This window comes from Haliotis rubra, unplaced genomic scaffold, assembly GCF_003918875.1.
Source record: "Haliotis rubra isolate DU_JTF1 unplaced genomic scaffold, ASM391887v1 Scf1482, whole genome shotgun sequence".
NCBI classification, from domain to species: Eukaryota; Metazoa; Mollusca; class Gastropoda; order Lepetellida; family Haliotidae; genus Haliotis; species Haliotis rubra.
Window position 1 is genome coordinate 49,075 of NW_025765428.1, and position 13,080 is coordinate 62,154.

At 40.5% G+C, this 13,080-nt stretch overlaps 1 protein-coding gene across 1 annotated transcript; it reads left to right on the top strand.

Moving 5' to 3' along the window:
- Window positions 1–7,085: 7,085 nt before the first annotated feature.
- Window positions 7,086–12,787, top strand: LOC124269864. The gene is made up of 6 exons (XM_046704915.1): window positions 7,086–7,128; window positions 8,803–9,030; window positions 10,286–10,501; window positions 11,449–11,528; window positions 11,892–11,988; window positions 12,483–12,787. The coding sequence occupies exons 1-6, from the start codon at window positions 7,086–7,088 to the stop codon at window positions 12,704–12,706; spliced, it is 888 nt and encodes a 295-aa protein (XP_046560871.1). The 3' UTR covers window positions 12,707–12,787.
- Window positions 12,788–13,080: the final 293 nt, after the last annotated feature.

Genomic DNA, 13,080 nt, shown 5'->3' on the forward strand with positions numbered 1-13,080 from the left:
TCAGTGGTCGATATTTGGAAATTGCACTTGCGAACGAAAGCAATTTCAGTACCACCTCATGAAGTGCCACAAGGTGGGAGCATGTTTGTGGTCCTCCTACCTAACAATGGTTTTACTAGAATATTGATAAAAACGGCACAAAACATTACTCAATCTCTCACCTGTCAACATATATCTATTTGTGGTCATTCACGAGTTCATTTCTGAAGTGCAGACTATTATGATATAATGCATGATCAGTTTCGTTGCCCTTCCCATGGATTATTTATTCAAACCGGCAGGTAGGCAGGTATACCACGAGAAAACAGAATATGTCAGTTATGTAACGTTAATACTAGGGTTGCGCAATATAACCGGTTTACCGGTATTTACCGGTCCAGACATGAAAACGATACGTATTCCGATACGCTGATCGAAAACCGGTATTTTGACATGCATTCGGAAAACTTCGTAACACTCGGAAATCTTCGGCTATTGCCTTGTTTCATTTGTACCAAATATTATTTACATTTTGTCAGGATTAAAAGTTTTTATTAAAGCTTAATCAAACATGATGATTTTGTTTTGTTTTTGCTTTATAAATCAAGCATTAACTCGAGTATTAGTAGGTGGTTTTTTTAAAAAACTTCTTGCAATATATTGCAATAAATATCGCAATATATGCTTTCGCATCGCAATATATCGCAATATGAAAATTCTCTGCAATACCCACCCCTAATTAATACTGTAGGGGATGAATTACATTTCCTTCTAATCTGTCCTGTTTATACGACTCGACGAACGAACAACCTAAAGCCATGCAATCATAATCATCCAAGTGTAAGAATATATATTTCATATCAACAGATACTAACATATTACAGAATCTGGCAATACACATCAATTTCGCTATGAGTTTAAAGGTCACATGCAACCAACAATTAAAACACAATTATCACTTATTCATGACATATAATATACATTGCTGATTATGAAATAACATATAAACAAAACTATAAGCGTACAATCGCAAATCAAAAGTGCAATATTTTGTACCTGGCTTTACTTCCCTAGAAACGAAGCAGCCGGGATACCGAACCCAGTCAGAGCGGGTGGGTGTGCACTCAAGTGTAACGGCTGGTTCATTTGCAGATGCCCTCACGGCTCATTGTGTGTATACATTTGTATATAGAGATGTTGGGTTTTGTAAATACATGCTCATTTTTTGTGTATAACATTGTGCAATCAACAGACGTGATAACATGTCATGTGTACAAGTATCACACCTGCCTGTCTGTGTAATTAAATAATGTGACAGAGACCGAACTCGGGACATAAATCAATGCGTTTTAGGTGTATAGCCTAATAGGTGTTACGTTCAAATTGCATGTGGTCAGTGATCGAAGTTGTGTATTGAATATTGTCATTAGCAGACAGGCAGGCAGACACATAGGTGTCAATAAAACAGACATTGAGTTTTGTCTGTGACAACGACATATCTATATCACAGTTAGAAATTCTGTCAACGCTAAATAATGATATTGCTTTCAAGTATCGAACTGAGAAAGTGACTCGGTAAGAAGAACGTGTGGTGAAATAGACAAATGAAATTATATAAACAGGTAAATCGGTAATCTACTGTCATAACATATTGCCTGTGAAATATCAACAAAACATTAGAAAAATAGCTCACACCAAAGCCTTCGCCGAGTATTCACCGCACAACCCGCTTCCAAGCTGCGCGAACCTATTTCACTGCGCATGTGCCATGAGCGCAGCCCAAAGCAGCGCAGCCCAGCTGTTAAAACCACTGTTCCCCCAAGCGCTGGGGGAAAATGAGTGAATCGTTTGAACTCCGATTTCGAGCGGATTTTTTCATCGCGTTATTTTTCAACTTTATAAGTTGAATTTGCATTTTTGATGATTTGTTTCGGCAAGTCCATACCGAAAGGTATCAGAATCTGCAAAGTTGTGTTTTACATTGCATGTGACCTTGAAGAAAAATATTATTATGGAAAAGAATTTGTAAATGATTACTAACTGCTCACGTAAACTTTAAATGCACTACAGCCTGTGTCCCTTTGAAGTAATGAATAAAGACTTATTGAATGCATGCTCGTTGTACACATGGACCGGAAAAACCCCAGTTTACCAGACATCAAATGTATCCAAAACATACCTCGACACACAAGTCGCATCAAATTTTCGATATATGATGTGAAAAGAAATATAAGTATACGTACCATGGATTATGAGGCAACAACTACCCATCTTTAGATAAATATACATAAGAAAGATCGCCTTCGCCACTTGTGTGTGTTTTGGACAGCAGTTGGCCTTATCTCATTAAATCCCAGACTTATCACGTGTCTAAAAACACAACTTTCACTTGTGCTGAGTGTGTCTACGTGAGATTAAACTTCAACTCGCCTGGAACTTACGTACATTAACCCACGTGAGGTTTCACACCCACTCTCTCGGGTTTACATATACACCCACGTGATCGGGTTTACATATACACCCACGTGAGGTTTAACTTCCACTCTCTCGGGTTTACATTAACCCACGTGAGGTTTCACACCCACTCTCTCGGGTTTACATACACCCACGTGAAGTTTAACTTCCACTCTCTCGGGTTTACATTACACCCACGTGAAGTTTAACTTCCACTCCGGGTTTACTCTCACACTCGGGTATACATACACCCACGTGAAGTTTAACTTCCACTCTCTCGGGTTTACATTAACCCACGTGAGGTTTCACACCCACTCTCTCGGGTATACATACACCCACGTGAAGTTTAACTTCCACTCTCTCGGGTTTACATTAACCCACGTGAGGTTTCACACCCACTCTCTCGGGTTTACATACACCCACGTGAAGTTTCACACCCGGGTTTACATTAACCCACGTGAGGTTTCACACCCACTCTCTCGGGTTTACATACACCCACTCTCTCGGGTTTACATAACCCACGTAACCCACGTTAACCCACGTGGGTTTCACACCCACTCTCTCGGGTTTACATACACCCACGTGAGGTTTCACACCCACTCTCTTGGGTTAACATACACCCACGTGAGGTTTAATTTCTAGTTTTTGGTTTTATATACACATACGTGAGGTTTAACTACCACTTTCTCAGATTTACATAGACCTACGTGAGGTTTAACTTCAACTCTCTCGGGTTTACATTCACCTAGGTGATGTTTCACCTCTGCTTCCTCGGGTTTATATACACTTACATGAGGTTTAACTTCCATGCCCTTGGGTTTACAGACACCTATTTGAGGTTTCACCTCAGCTTCCTCGGGTTTACATATACATACATGAGGTTTAACTTCCGAGCCCTTGGGTTTACAGACACCTAGGTGAGGTTTCACATCAGCTTCCTTAGGTTTACATACACTTACGAGAGGTTTAACATCTAATATAATTTCCACAATCCCGTTTTTACATATACCTACATGAGGTTTCACTTCCACTCTCTCGGGTTTACATACGGATCTACACGAGGTACTTTTTATAATTTTGATTCCCCAAATAAACGTTTACTTTTGATGAAAACATTGGTATGCTTTCCAACCTTTTCTTACAAAGCGATCTGTGGTCCATTGACATATAGAAAAACACCGCGTCGTCGTCCTCCTTAGACAGCGATTCTTATATGGCAAAACAAAAATAACAAAGCGTTCTTTTCATAGTAGAGGTGACTTTTCTTCTCTGACCTAATTCCGATCCGTGAAGATCTGGGCTAGAATTAATTTTCAGTAACCCATGCTTGTCGTAAGAGGCGATTAACGGGATCGCGTGGTCAGACACGCTGACCTGGTTGACACATGCCATCGTTTCCCAATTGCGGAGATCGATGCTCATGCTGTTAAGCACTAGGTTCTCTGGCCCAGGCTCGATTATTTACAGACCGCCATATAGCTGGAATATTGCTGAATGTGGCGTAAAACTCACTCACTCACTGACCTAGTTCCTGCCCACCTCCACGGTGACCCGATGTCGCTCACTTGTTCTTGTCGTTTTGTCACTCGTGAAAAAAGGATTGTGTCAGGTCAAGAGATGAGATAAAGTGTTGTTTAACAAGAACAGATCCAATATTCTATTTATTATCTCCTTTGTACCTGATAAAATACTGCAGTCATGGTCTTATCTTTATGTTTCTAAAAGACTTAGAAAAGAACGATACATATTCACTAAAGAGTGTCTACTGGTATCGGGGTATTGGAAATACCATCGCTATATCGGAAATATTCATACTGAAAATATCAAGGTTGTAGCTGTAATATTGGTACTGGAAATACCAAGGTAGAAACTTTTAATTATTTATAATGAAAATGGCAAGGCAGTAAGTCTGAAATTGCCACAGAAAATATGTGGGCAGTTGTTATTGAACATATGAAGGCAGGAAATGCCAAGGTTCTATCGGCAATATTGACATTACATTGAATATACCAAGGTAATAACTGTAACACTGGAATTGAATAGATCATGATTGTATCAGTAACATTGGTATTTAATATACCAAGGCAATAACTGTAACACGGGTATTGAATATACCATGATTGTATCTGTAACATTGGTATTGAATATACCACGATTGTATCAGTAACATTGGTATTGAACATACCAAGGCAATAGCTGTAATATTAATTTTGAAAATACTAAGGTTGTATCTGTAATGTTGGTATTGAATATACCAATGCTGTGTCTGTAACACTGGTATTGAATATACAATGGTTGTATCTGTAACATTGTAATTGAATATACCAAGGCAGTACCTGTAACGCTTGCATTGAATATACCATGGCTGTATCTGTAACACTGGTATTGAATATACCACGATTGTATCAGTAACACTGGTATTGAATATACCACGATTGTATCAGTAACACCGGTATTGAATATACCACGATTGTATCAGTAACACCGGTATTGAATATACCACGATTGTATCAGTAACACCGGTATTGAATATACCACGATTGTATCAGTAACACCGGTATTGAATATACCACGATTGTATCAGTAACACTGGTATTGAATATACCACGATTGTATCAGTAACACCGGTATTGAATATACCACGATTGTATCAGTAACATTGGTATTGAATATACCACGATTGTATCAGTAACACCGGTATTGAATATACCACGATTGTATCAGTAACACTGGTATTGAATATACCACGATTGTATCAGTAACACCGGTATTGAATATACCACGATTGTATCAGTAACACCGGTATTGAATATACCACGATTGTATCAGTAACACCGGTATTGAATATACCACGATTGTATCAGTAACACTGGTATTGAATATACCACGATTGTATCAGTAACATTGGTATTGAATATACCACGATTGTATCAGTAACACTGGTATTGAATATACCACGATTGTATCAGTAACATTGGTATTGAATATACCACGATTGTATCAGTCAACACTGGTATTGAATATACCACGATTGTATCAGTAACACTGGTATTGAATATACCACGACTGTATCAGTAACATTGGTATTGAATATACCACGATTGTATCAGTAACATTGGTATTGAATATACCACGATATTGATTGTATCAGTAACATTGGTATTGAATATAACCACGATTGTATCAATAACTGGAATTGAACGTATAGCCATGATTGTATCAGTAACATTGGTATTGAATATACCACGATACGCAATAACAGTAACACTTGTATTGAATATATCAGTAACATTGGTATTGAATATACCGTGATTGTATCGTAACATTGGTATTGAATATACCACGATTGTATCTGTAATCATTGAAACATTACCGAGGCAATAACTGTAACGCTGGTATTGAATATACCACGATTGTATCAGTAACACTGGTATTGACATACCATGATTGTATCTGTAACATTGGTATTGAATATACCACGATTGTATCAGTAACACTGTGGTATTGAATACTGTATCTGTAACATTGTATTGACCATACCACGAACAATAACTGTAACTTTGGTATTGAATATACCATGATTGTATCAGTAACATTGGTATTGAATATACCATGACTGCATCTGTAACATTGGTATTGAATATACCACGATTGTATCAGTAACACTTGTATTGAATATACCATGACTGCATCTGTAACATTGGTATTGAACATACCAAGGCAATAACTGTAATATTAATATTGAAAATACCAAGGCAGTTACTGTGATATTGATATTGAAACACCAAAGCTATCATTTGAAAATATCGTGAATATATTGCAATGTTGGATTATTAAATAAAGTTGTGGGGTTCACTCTCAAATCTCTTTTTGTCTTCCAGTACCGAAGATGCCACAGGTGTAAACTACAAAGTCTGATAACAGTAATAGCATACAATCACAATGTTTGCATACGTTGTATTCTGTATACAAAATCATGATGGATATACATACCAATGTGCGAATAATGGTTGTCACCCCTTCAATTTTTTTTGGTGGGGGGTGTGTGGGGTGGGGGTGAGGGGTGGGGTGGGGTCGGGGTTGGGAGGGTGACAACCATTATTGGCATGAGTATACATACCAATATGCGAATATTATTATTCTTCTTAGTAATCTTTAACAAATTAACGTTAAAGCTACTAGGATATGTGTGGAAATACTGTAGACATTTTGTCTTTAAATCAGTGCAGTAAGGACAGACCAACAAAAAGTGAAACACATGTTCAACTACATTTGATGTACAAAACTGACACAATCTGTTTTCTCTTGGAATAAGATAAGACAGGAATATCTGTTTCACTGTTTGTAGCATATGCAATCGAATGTTGATATTTGATTGTAAAGCCTTGTCTGTGATAACTTATCAACAGATGCGAAGTTAATTCATCACTGACATATTGCAATTGGTATCTAACAGTAAAATCACCAATTAGGACAGATTAAACGGACGGCGGTTCGCACCTGTAAAGGCAAATGGACTCAAGGGGTCAAGATGGCCGCGATAGCATCTAATGAACGCTGGGGTCGAGTGACAACAATGGGCGTATGGCGTCGCCTGCAGGGTATAAGAATGGGTCAAGTCTTGACAAGCGTACAAGCATCATAGCAGAACAATGATCTTCTCCATCGTAGTAGCAGCTTTGTGTTTAGCTGGAGGTATGTATTTCTAACCATGACCACACATTTGGACCCGTGTCTCAAAGAGGTTTAGGTGCGGTGGGGTAACCTAGTGGTTAAGGCGTCCGCTCGTCACGATGAAGACCCGGGTTCGATTCCCCAAATGGGCCTATTTCTTGTGTCCCCCGCCGTGATATTGCTGGAATATTGCTAAAAGCAGCGTAAAACCAAACTCACTCAAAAACGTTTAAGCGTTTCGTGAAGTGACTACTGACTGACTGACTGAGTTTGGTTTTACGCCGCTTTTAGCAATATTCCAGCAACATCACGGTCGGGGACACCAGAAATGGGCTTCACACATTGTACCCATGTGGGGATTCGAACCCGGGTCTTCGGCGTGACGAGCAAACGCTTTTACCACTAAGCTACCCCACCGCCCCTGAAGTGACTACTGCTACTGTTTATATGTTCGCCTATGTGTGGCTACTTGTACTAGTCCAAAAGCATCCAGGTTTCATTGTGCTGGTCGATTATGATACCGTGCTGCGGTTTCCCATAATTTGCAGACTCCGAGCCGATCATTCCTTGTTTAACCCCTTAATGGCTGTCGTCAGGCACAGCAACACCAAGTACCATCTTTTAATGAAGTTGCTGTGGGCTTGAACAACCGATCGTACGCTCTCCTTCCACTTCATGGGCAGTTGTGAAGCCCATTTTTGTTGTTCCCGCTGTCATGTTGCTGGAATATTGCTAAATGCGGCGTAAAACTAAACTCACTCACTCACTCAGTAATTAACAGACGATATTTCAATGTGGTACAGCTGTCAATGCTGCTAATTGATTTATAAGAGGTTTTCTGTGCTCTGTTTACTGACAATGTGACTTCGGTTCGGACTTATAATACGCATGAGAACATTTTGCACTTTTGCACTTTTTTCAGTGTTAAGATCCCAAAGTGCTAAGATATGATGTCAATCATTGGATTGTCTGGTCCAGACTCGATTGGAAGGTCGCGGGTTCGATCCCCGACCGCGTCATACCAAAACACGTTAAAATATGGTACTTGTTGGTCCCTACCTGGCGCTCGGCATTAATGGGTACATCAAGGACTGGTCGGCTCGGAGTCAGTATAATGTGTCTGAGTGGGGTATTCATGCTTCACTACGGCATGGTATCTCAACCATAAAACCAGCTTAAGTCTGGGCTAGTACAAGCAGCCGCACATACACATACACACGCATGCACGTCGTCATATGAGCGAAATATTCTCAAGCACGACGTTAAACCCAATTTCACCTCACCTCACCTCACCTCACCTCACCTCACCTCACCTCACCAGACTCGATTATCTATAGTCCGCCGCCATATAGCTGGAATATTGCTGAGTGCGGAATTACACAACAAACAAAAACTCATAATATACTTCCCATCAAAAGTTTAGACGCACTTAAAACATTATATGTTATGTATATATATATATATGGTTACATCGATAATTGATTTCTCCTAACTTGGGGGAACTGACTGCAAACCTTATGCAGATGAATTGCACGAGGATCATGCATCAAATTGCTGAAAATCACGTGCAAATATCGTGCATGTGAACAGCTGCATTTGGGTGTAAAGTTGTGTTAGAATTCGCCAAATTTTCACTGAGTTTCATCATTTATTGAACTATAATAATAATAGCAATAATCTTTTCCTGTCTTCCAGAAATCTCCGCTACAAACCTTGCCTTGAAAAGGCCGGTCACCCAGAGCAGCTTCTGGTCCGTCTTTAGTGGAGCTCGGGCCGTTGATGGCAACACAAATGGCAATTTCGATAAGGGTAGATCCTGTTTCATGTCCGGTGACGACGAAAGTGACCCTTGGTGGATGGTGGACCTTGGTCAAGCGTACCCTGTGGCCTCAGTGACCCTCTACAACAGAGCCGATTGCTGTGGTAAGTGTGGCGATATACCTAACTGTCCAGCATAGTAATTACTCCATTAATAGCATATATACTCCAGGGCCTAGATGTTCGAAGCTCTCTTAGCGCTATGATAGTCGTAAGTTAATGTTAATGTATAGCACTTACGAATATCTTAGCGTTAAGAGAGCTTCGAAAATTTAGACCCTGGACCTAGATTTTCGAAGCTCTCCTAGTGTTGAAATGGTCGTAGATGCCATACAATAACATTAGCCTACGACTATCTTAGTTCTAAGAGAGCTTCGAAAATCTCGGTACTGGGTCTCAATCCACAAAGCGTTCGTAGCGCTACGACATTCCTAAGCTTATGCTAAACTATAGAGTTACGACAGGCATTCACATGTACATTTTACAGCATGGTTGATCGAATATCAATTGTTAAGATCTATGCTTGAAAATCAATTTCACTTAAGTTTTAACTTATTTCAAATGACTAGTGCTGTATCGGTTCAAATGAATGATGTTAGTTTGTGTCATTAATTAGATGGTTTAGGAACATTATAAGTTGTTCACTGGAACCCCCTATGGATCCGCCAATGGGATGATGTACCCTCGAAGGGCGGGGGTACATAAACAAACATGTTCCCTGATCCCGACCAGGACACAACGTATTTATCTTACCGGACACCTTAATGTTAATTTTGAATTGTTTGAAGCACGGGTACAAATCTTTTTGTAGCCATCGCTAGATTTTGCGGACTAGAAAAACAGATTTAGAGTTATCTCCCTTCCATCGATTTGCATTCGCGAAACATCGGTAATTTCCGTACATCATATGTGATTCAATGTAATTCGAGATAAAGAATTACTACCACGAAGTACCAAATGAGTTGCCATTGACAGCGGGGTACATTGAAATGTACCTCGCTTGTAAGCTGGGTACATTGAAAATAATAGAAGTGCGCTCAGCCAATCAGAAAGCGACATTTATGTGTGAGGTAAGATAAAATTATATATTCCGTTCCGTTGATAGTTAGTCTTTTCCACGTTCGTTTCAAAGGCAGCTGTTTTAGGAGTAGACTTGCTCCAAGGCTGTACTGAATGCTAAGCCCATGGATGTATTGTAATTCTATCCTTTACAGAGGCAAGTCTGACATCTAAGGACGCCAGTCTGTCATTTATATGTTTTCAGAAACTTTTATTTAAACTATTAATTATTACCTTAGAGACTCATGCATTTTTAGGCGGTACACTGAACATCATCGTAACATCTGGTCATTCTGTTTAGGGTCAAGGTTAAACAATCTGGAGATCCGAGTGCACTCTGACCCCACAACTGAAGGTCAGCTGTGTGGCGCTGTCACCGCACCTCAACCAGATGGCGCTGTCAAGGTCATCAACTGCCCACCAGGAGTTAAAGGCCAGTACGTCCGTATTGTCAAGGACAAGTCCGTTGACAATGACGTCCTGAGCTTCTGTGAGGTCGAAGTTGAAGAAGCCAACGGTAGGGTAGAAAAGTGTGAAAAGTTTGAGGGCGGGTGAAGTGTGAATAGGAGATGCCAAGGGTGATTCCAAGGGTATAACCCGTGTCATCACCTGTGGAGGCAAAATGTGGATTTGGTGGCCATGCTTGGCTCAATGTGTGTCATTGTACCCAAAAGGCGTGTGGGATTCCTCATGCTTTCAGTCGCCGATGTGTCGTATCCCGCTTGATCAGTTCCAGGTAGCCATGACGAATCTTACAACAGCGTGATCTATTTGAGCACTTTAAAACTTGTGGCTATACAGGTCAGAATTTGTCCCCATCCCTCCATGATGAAATAACCGACTGGAATGTGGATTGGTTGGCCACAATATATGATTAGCTGATAGTCCGTCATATTTTAGGTTTTACGCGTAGCCGTAACATACCTAGACAGTTTTGGAATACAAATGTATTTTATAATATATTTACATACGGACTATTGGTTAAACGTTTATTATCATATCTTAGGACATATTTTCAACTACCTGGTTCACCAACTACCATCACCCATGAATATCCGGGTTAGCAAACCATGCTTGTCGTAAGAGGCGACTAACGGGATCGGGTGGTCGGGCTCGCTGACTTGGTTGACACATGTCATCGTATCCCAATTGCGTAGATCGATGCGTATGCTGTTGATCACTGGATTGTCTGGTCCAGACTCGATTGTTTACAGACCACCGCCATATAGCTGGAATATTCCTTAGTGCGGCGTAAAACAACAAACACAATCTGAAAGGCGACTAACGGGATCGAGTCTTCAGGCTTGATGCATGTCTTCGTTTCCGAAAATTGATGCTCATGCTGTCAGTCACTTGATTGTCTGGTCAGACTCGATCCTTTCGATACCAATGACATAAAGCCGGACATTTTTGAGCGCGGCTTCATCAACAACCAAAAAAACGTCTTTCACGTTCATGTTGCAGAGTGTTCCAGTGGCTTCAACAGTGTTGCCAACCAATGCCTCGCCTTCGCCGACACATTAGCAACTTTCGCTGAGGCAATCGTAAGTTATCCACGATCAGGGCTGGAAATCACTTATGTAGTTATTATCATATGGATTTTAATAGAAAGGACAGCCATATTATCTAATGATAATATAACAATTTGTATTGAGTACAATTTATGATTTAATATGTTTGTTGTAATGTTGCATCTTCGTTTATCCAGGGTGTTTTATGGCCCATACCTTAACATAGACTTACGACTGCCGTAGCACTAAGGTGATCAAAACTCCCATACCTTAACATAGACTTACGACTGGCGTAGCACTAAGGTGATCGTAACTCCCATTCCTTAAAATAGACTTACGACAGTCGTAGCACCGAGGTTTCTTCCTACACTAACTCACTCACACACTCTGTTTTAGACCTACTGTGAGCTGCGGGAGTCCCGGCTCGTCATGATTAAGACCGAGGAGCTCGACAACGCCATCGCAGCCTACATCAACGCCAACGGACTTGACGGTAAAAAATCCCTCACCCACTCACACACTGATTCTTACCATAAACACAAAGGAAATGCAAATCAATAAATGTAGAATGTTACGCCAAAAACATTTCATCTGTAAGCAGGGCGTGGAAATGACTTCCTTATCTTGTCAATTTGATGACTGGGTTAACCTCTTTGGTCAAGTGGACAAGGCGTTCCACTTCGGATCAGAAAGTCCGCCGTTCGAATCCCAGCACGGGACTCGGAAGTTTTATGGCCGCTCAATGTTCATATACATTCGTTCTGGTATATGTATGTTCGTTTTAAACATATGAAAGTGAATTAGTGAAAAGTGAATGTATATTATATTCGTGTCACTGAGCGCTCCAAATGTCAACATGAATTTTAACAAATTTCACAATTCCCGTATGTCTTTAGGCGTCCTACCAACTTTAAACAGCCATTAAACTGACAAACTCTTCAATGTATATGTGTAATTTGACTCATCTGTGACGTCACTTCCTTTCAGGACACAACTATTACGTCGGCGCTAGCGACATGGAGGACAACAACGTGTACCACTGGATCGACGGCAGCTTGGTTGTGGCACCATGGCATCCGACCGGACCCTCCGCTACTCTGTTGCCAGGGCAGACACAAGATTCTGGGTGTGGGTATCTGAACACCACCTCCACGTACGCCTGGGAGGCCATGCCTTGCAGCGAGCCCAACTATTTTATCTGCCAGCAGTAGCCTGTGAAATCTGTGTACACCATTGAATACCCATATATAATGTGCTCAAAGGTGAATGTTTCACCTGTGTACATATATGAAGCGACGGTTGCTACTAAATAAATAAATTCGCTAAAGATATGTGTTTGAGTTTATGGTGGATTCGTGGTACCTCAGTTAGTTTTCGATTAACTGTTGGTTGGTTTGTTGTCAACGCCAAAACGATAGTAACGTTACGACCTGTCGTAACTCAACAGTTTATCATAGACTTAAGAATGTAATGTGGATCAGGGCCCCGTTCCTCAGAGCGATCGTAGCTCTAAGTTGATCGTAGCTCCCATACTTTAACATAGACCTATCACTGTCGTAGCGCTACGATCGCTTTGAAGAACGGG

What these genes read in the sequence shown, in the direction of transcription:
- LOC124269864 (XM_046704915.1), top strand. Translation starts at nt 7,086, where the DNA reads ATGATCTTCTCCATCGTAGTAGCAGCTTTGTGTTTAGCTGGAG. An exon ending in CAACAGAGCCGATTGCTGTG is followed by an intron (nt 9,031 to 10,285) that starts GTAAGTGTGGCG and finishes CATTCTGTTTAG; the next exon opens with GGTCAAGGTTAAACAATCTG. An exon ending in CAACTTTCGCTGAGGCAATC is followed by an intron (nt 11,529 to 11,891) that starts GTAAGTTATCCA and finishes ACTCTGTTTTAG; the next exon opens with ACCTACTGTGAGCTGCGGGA.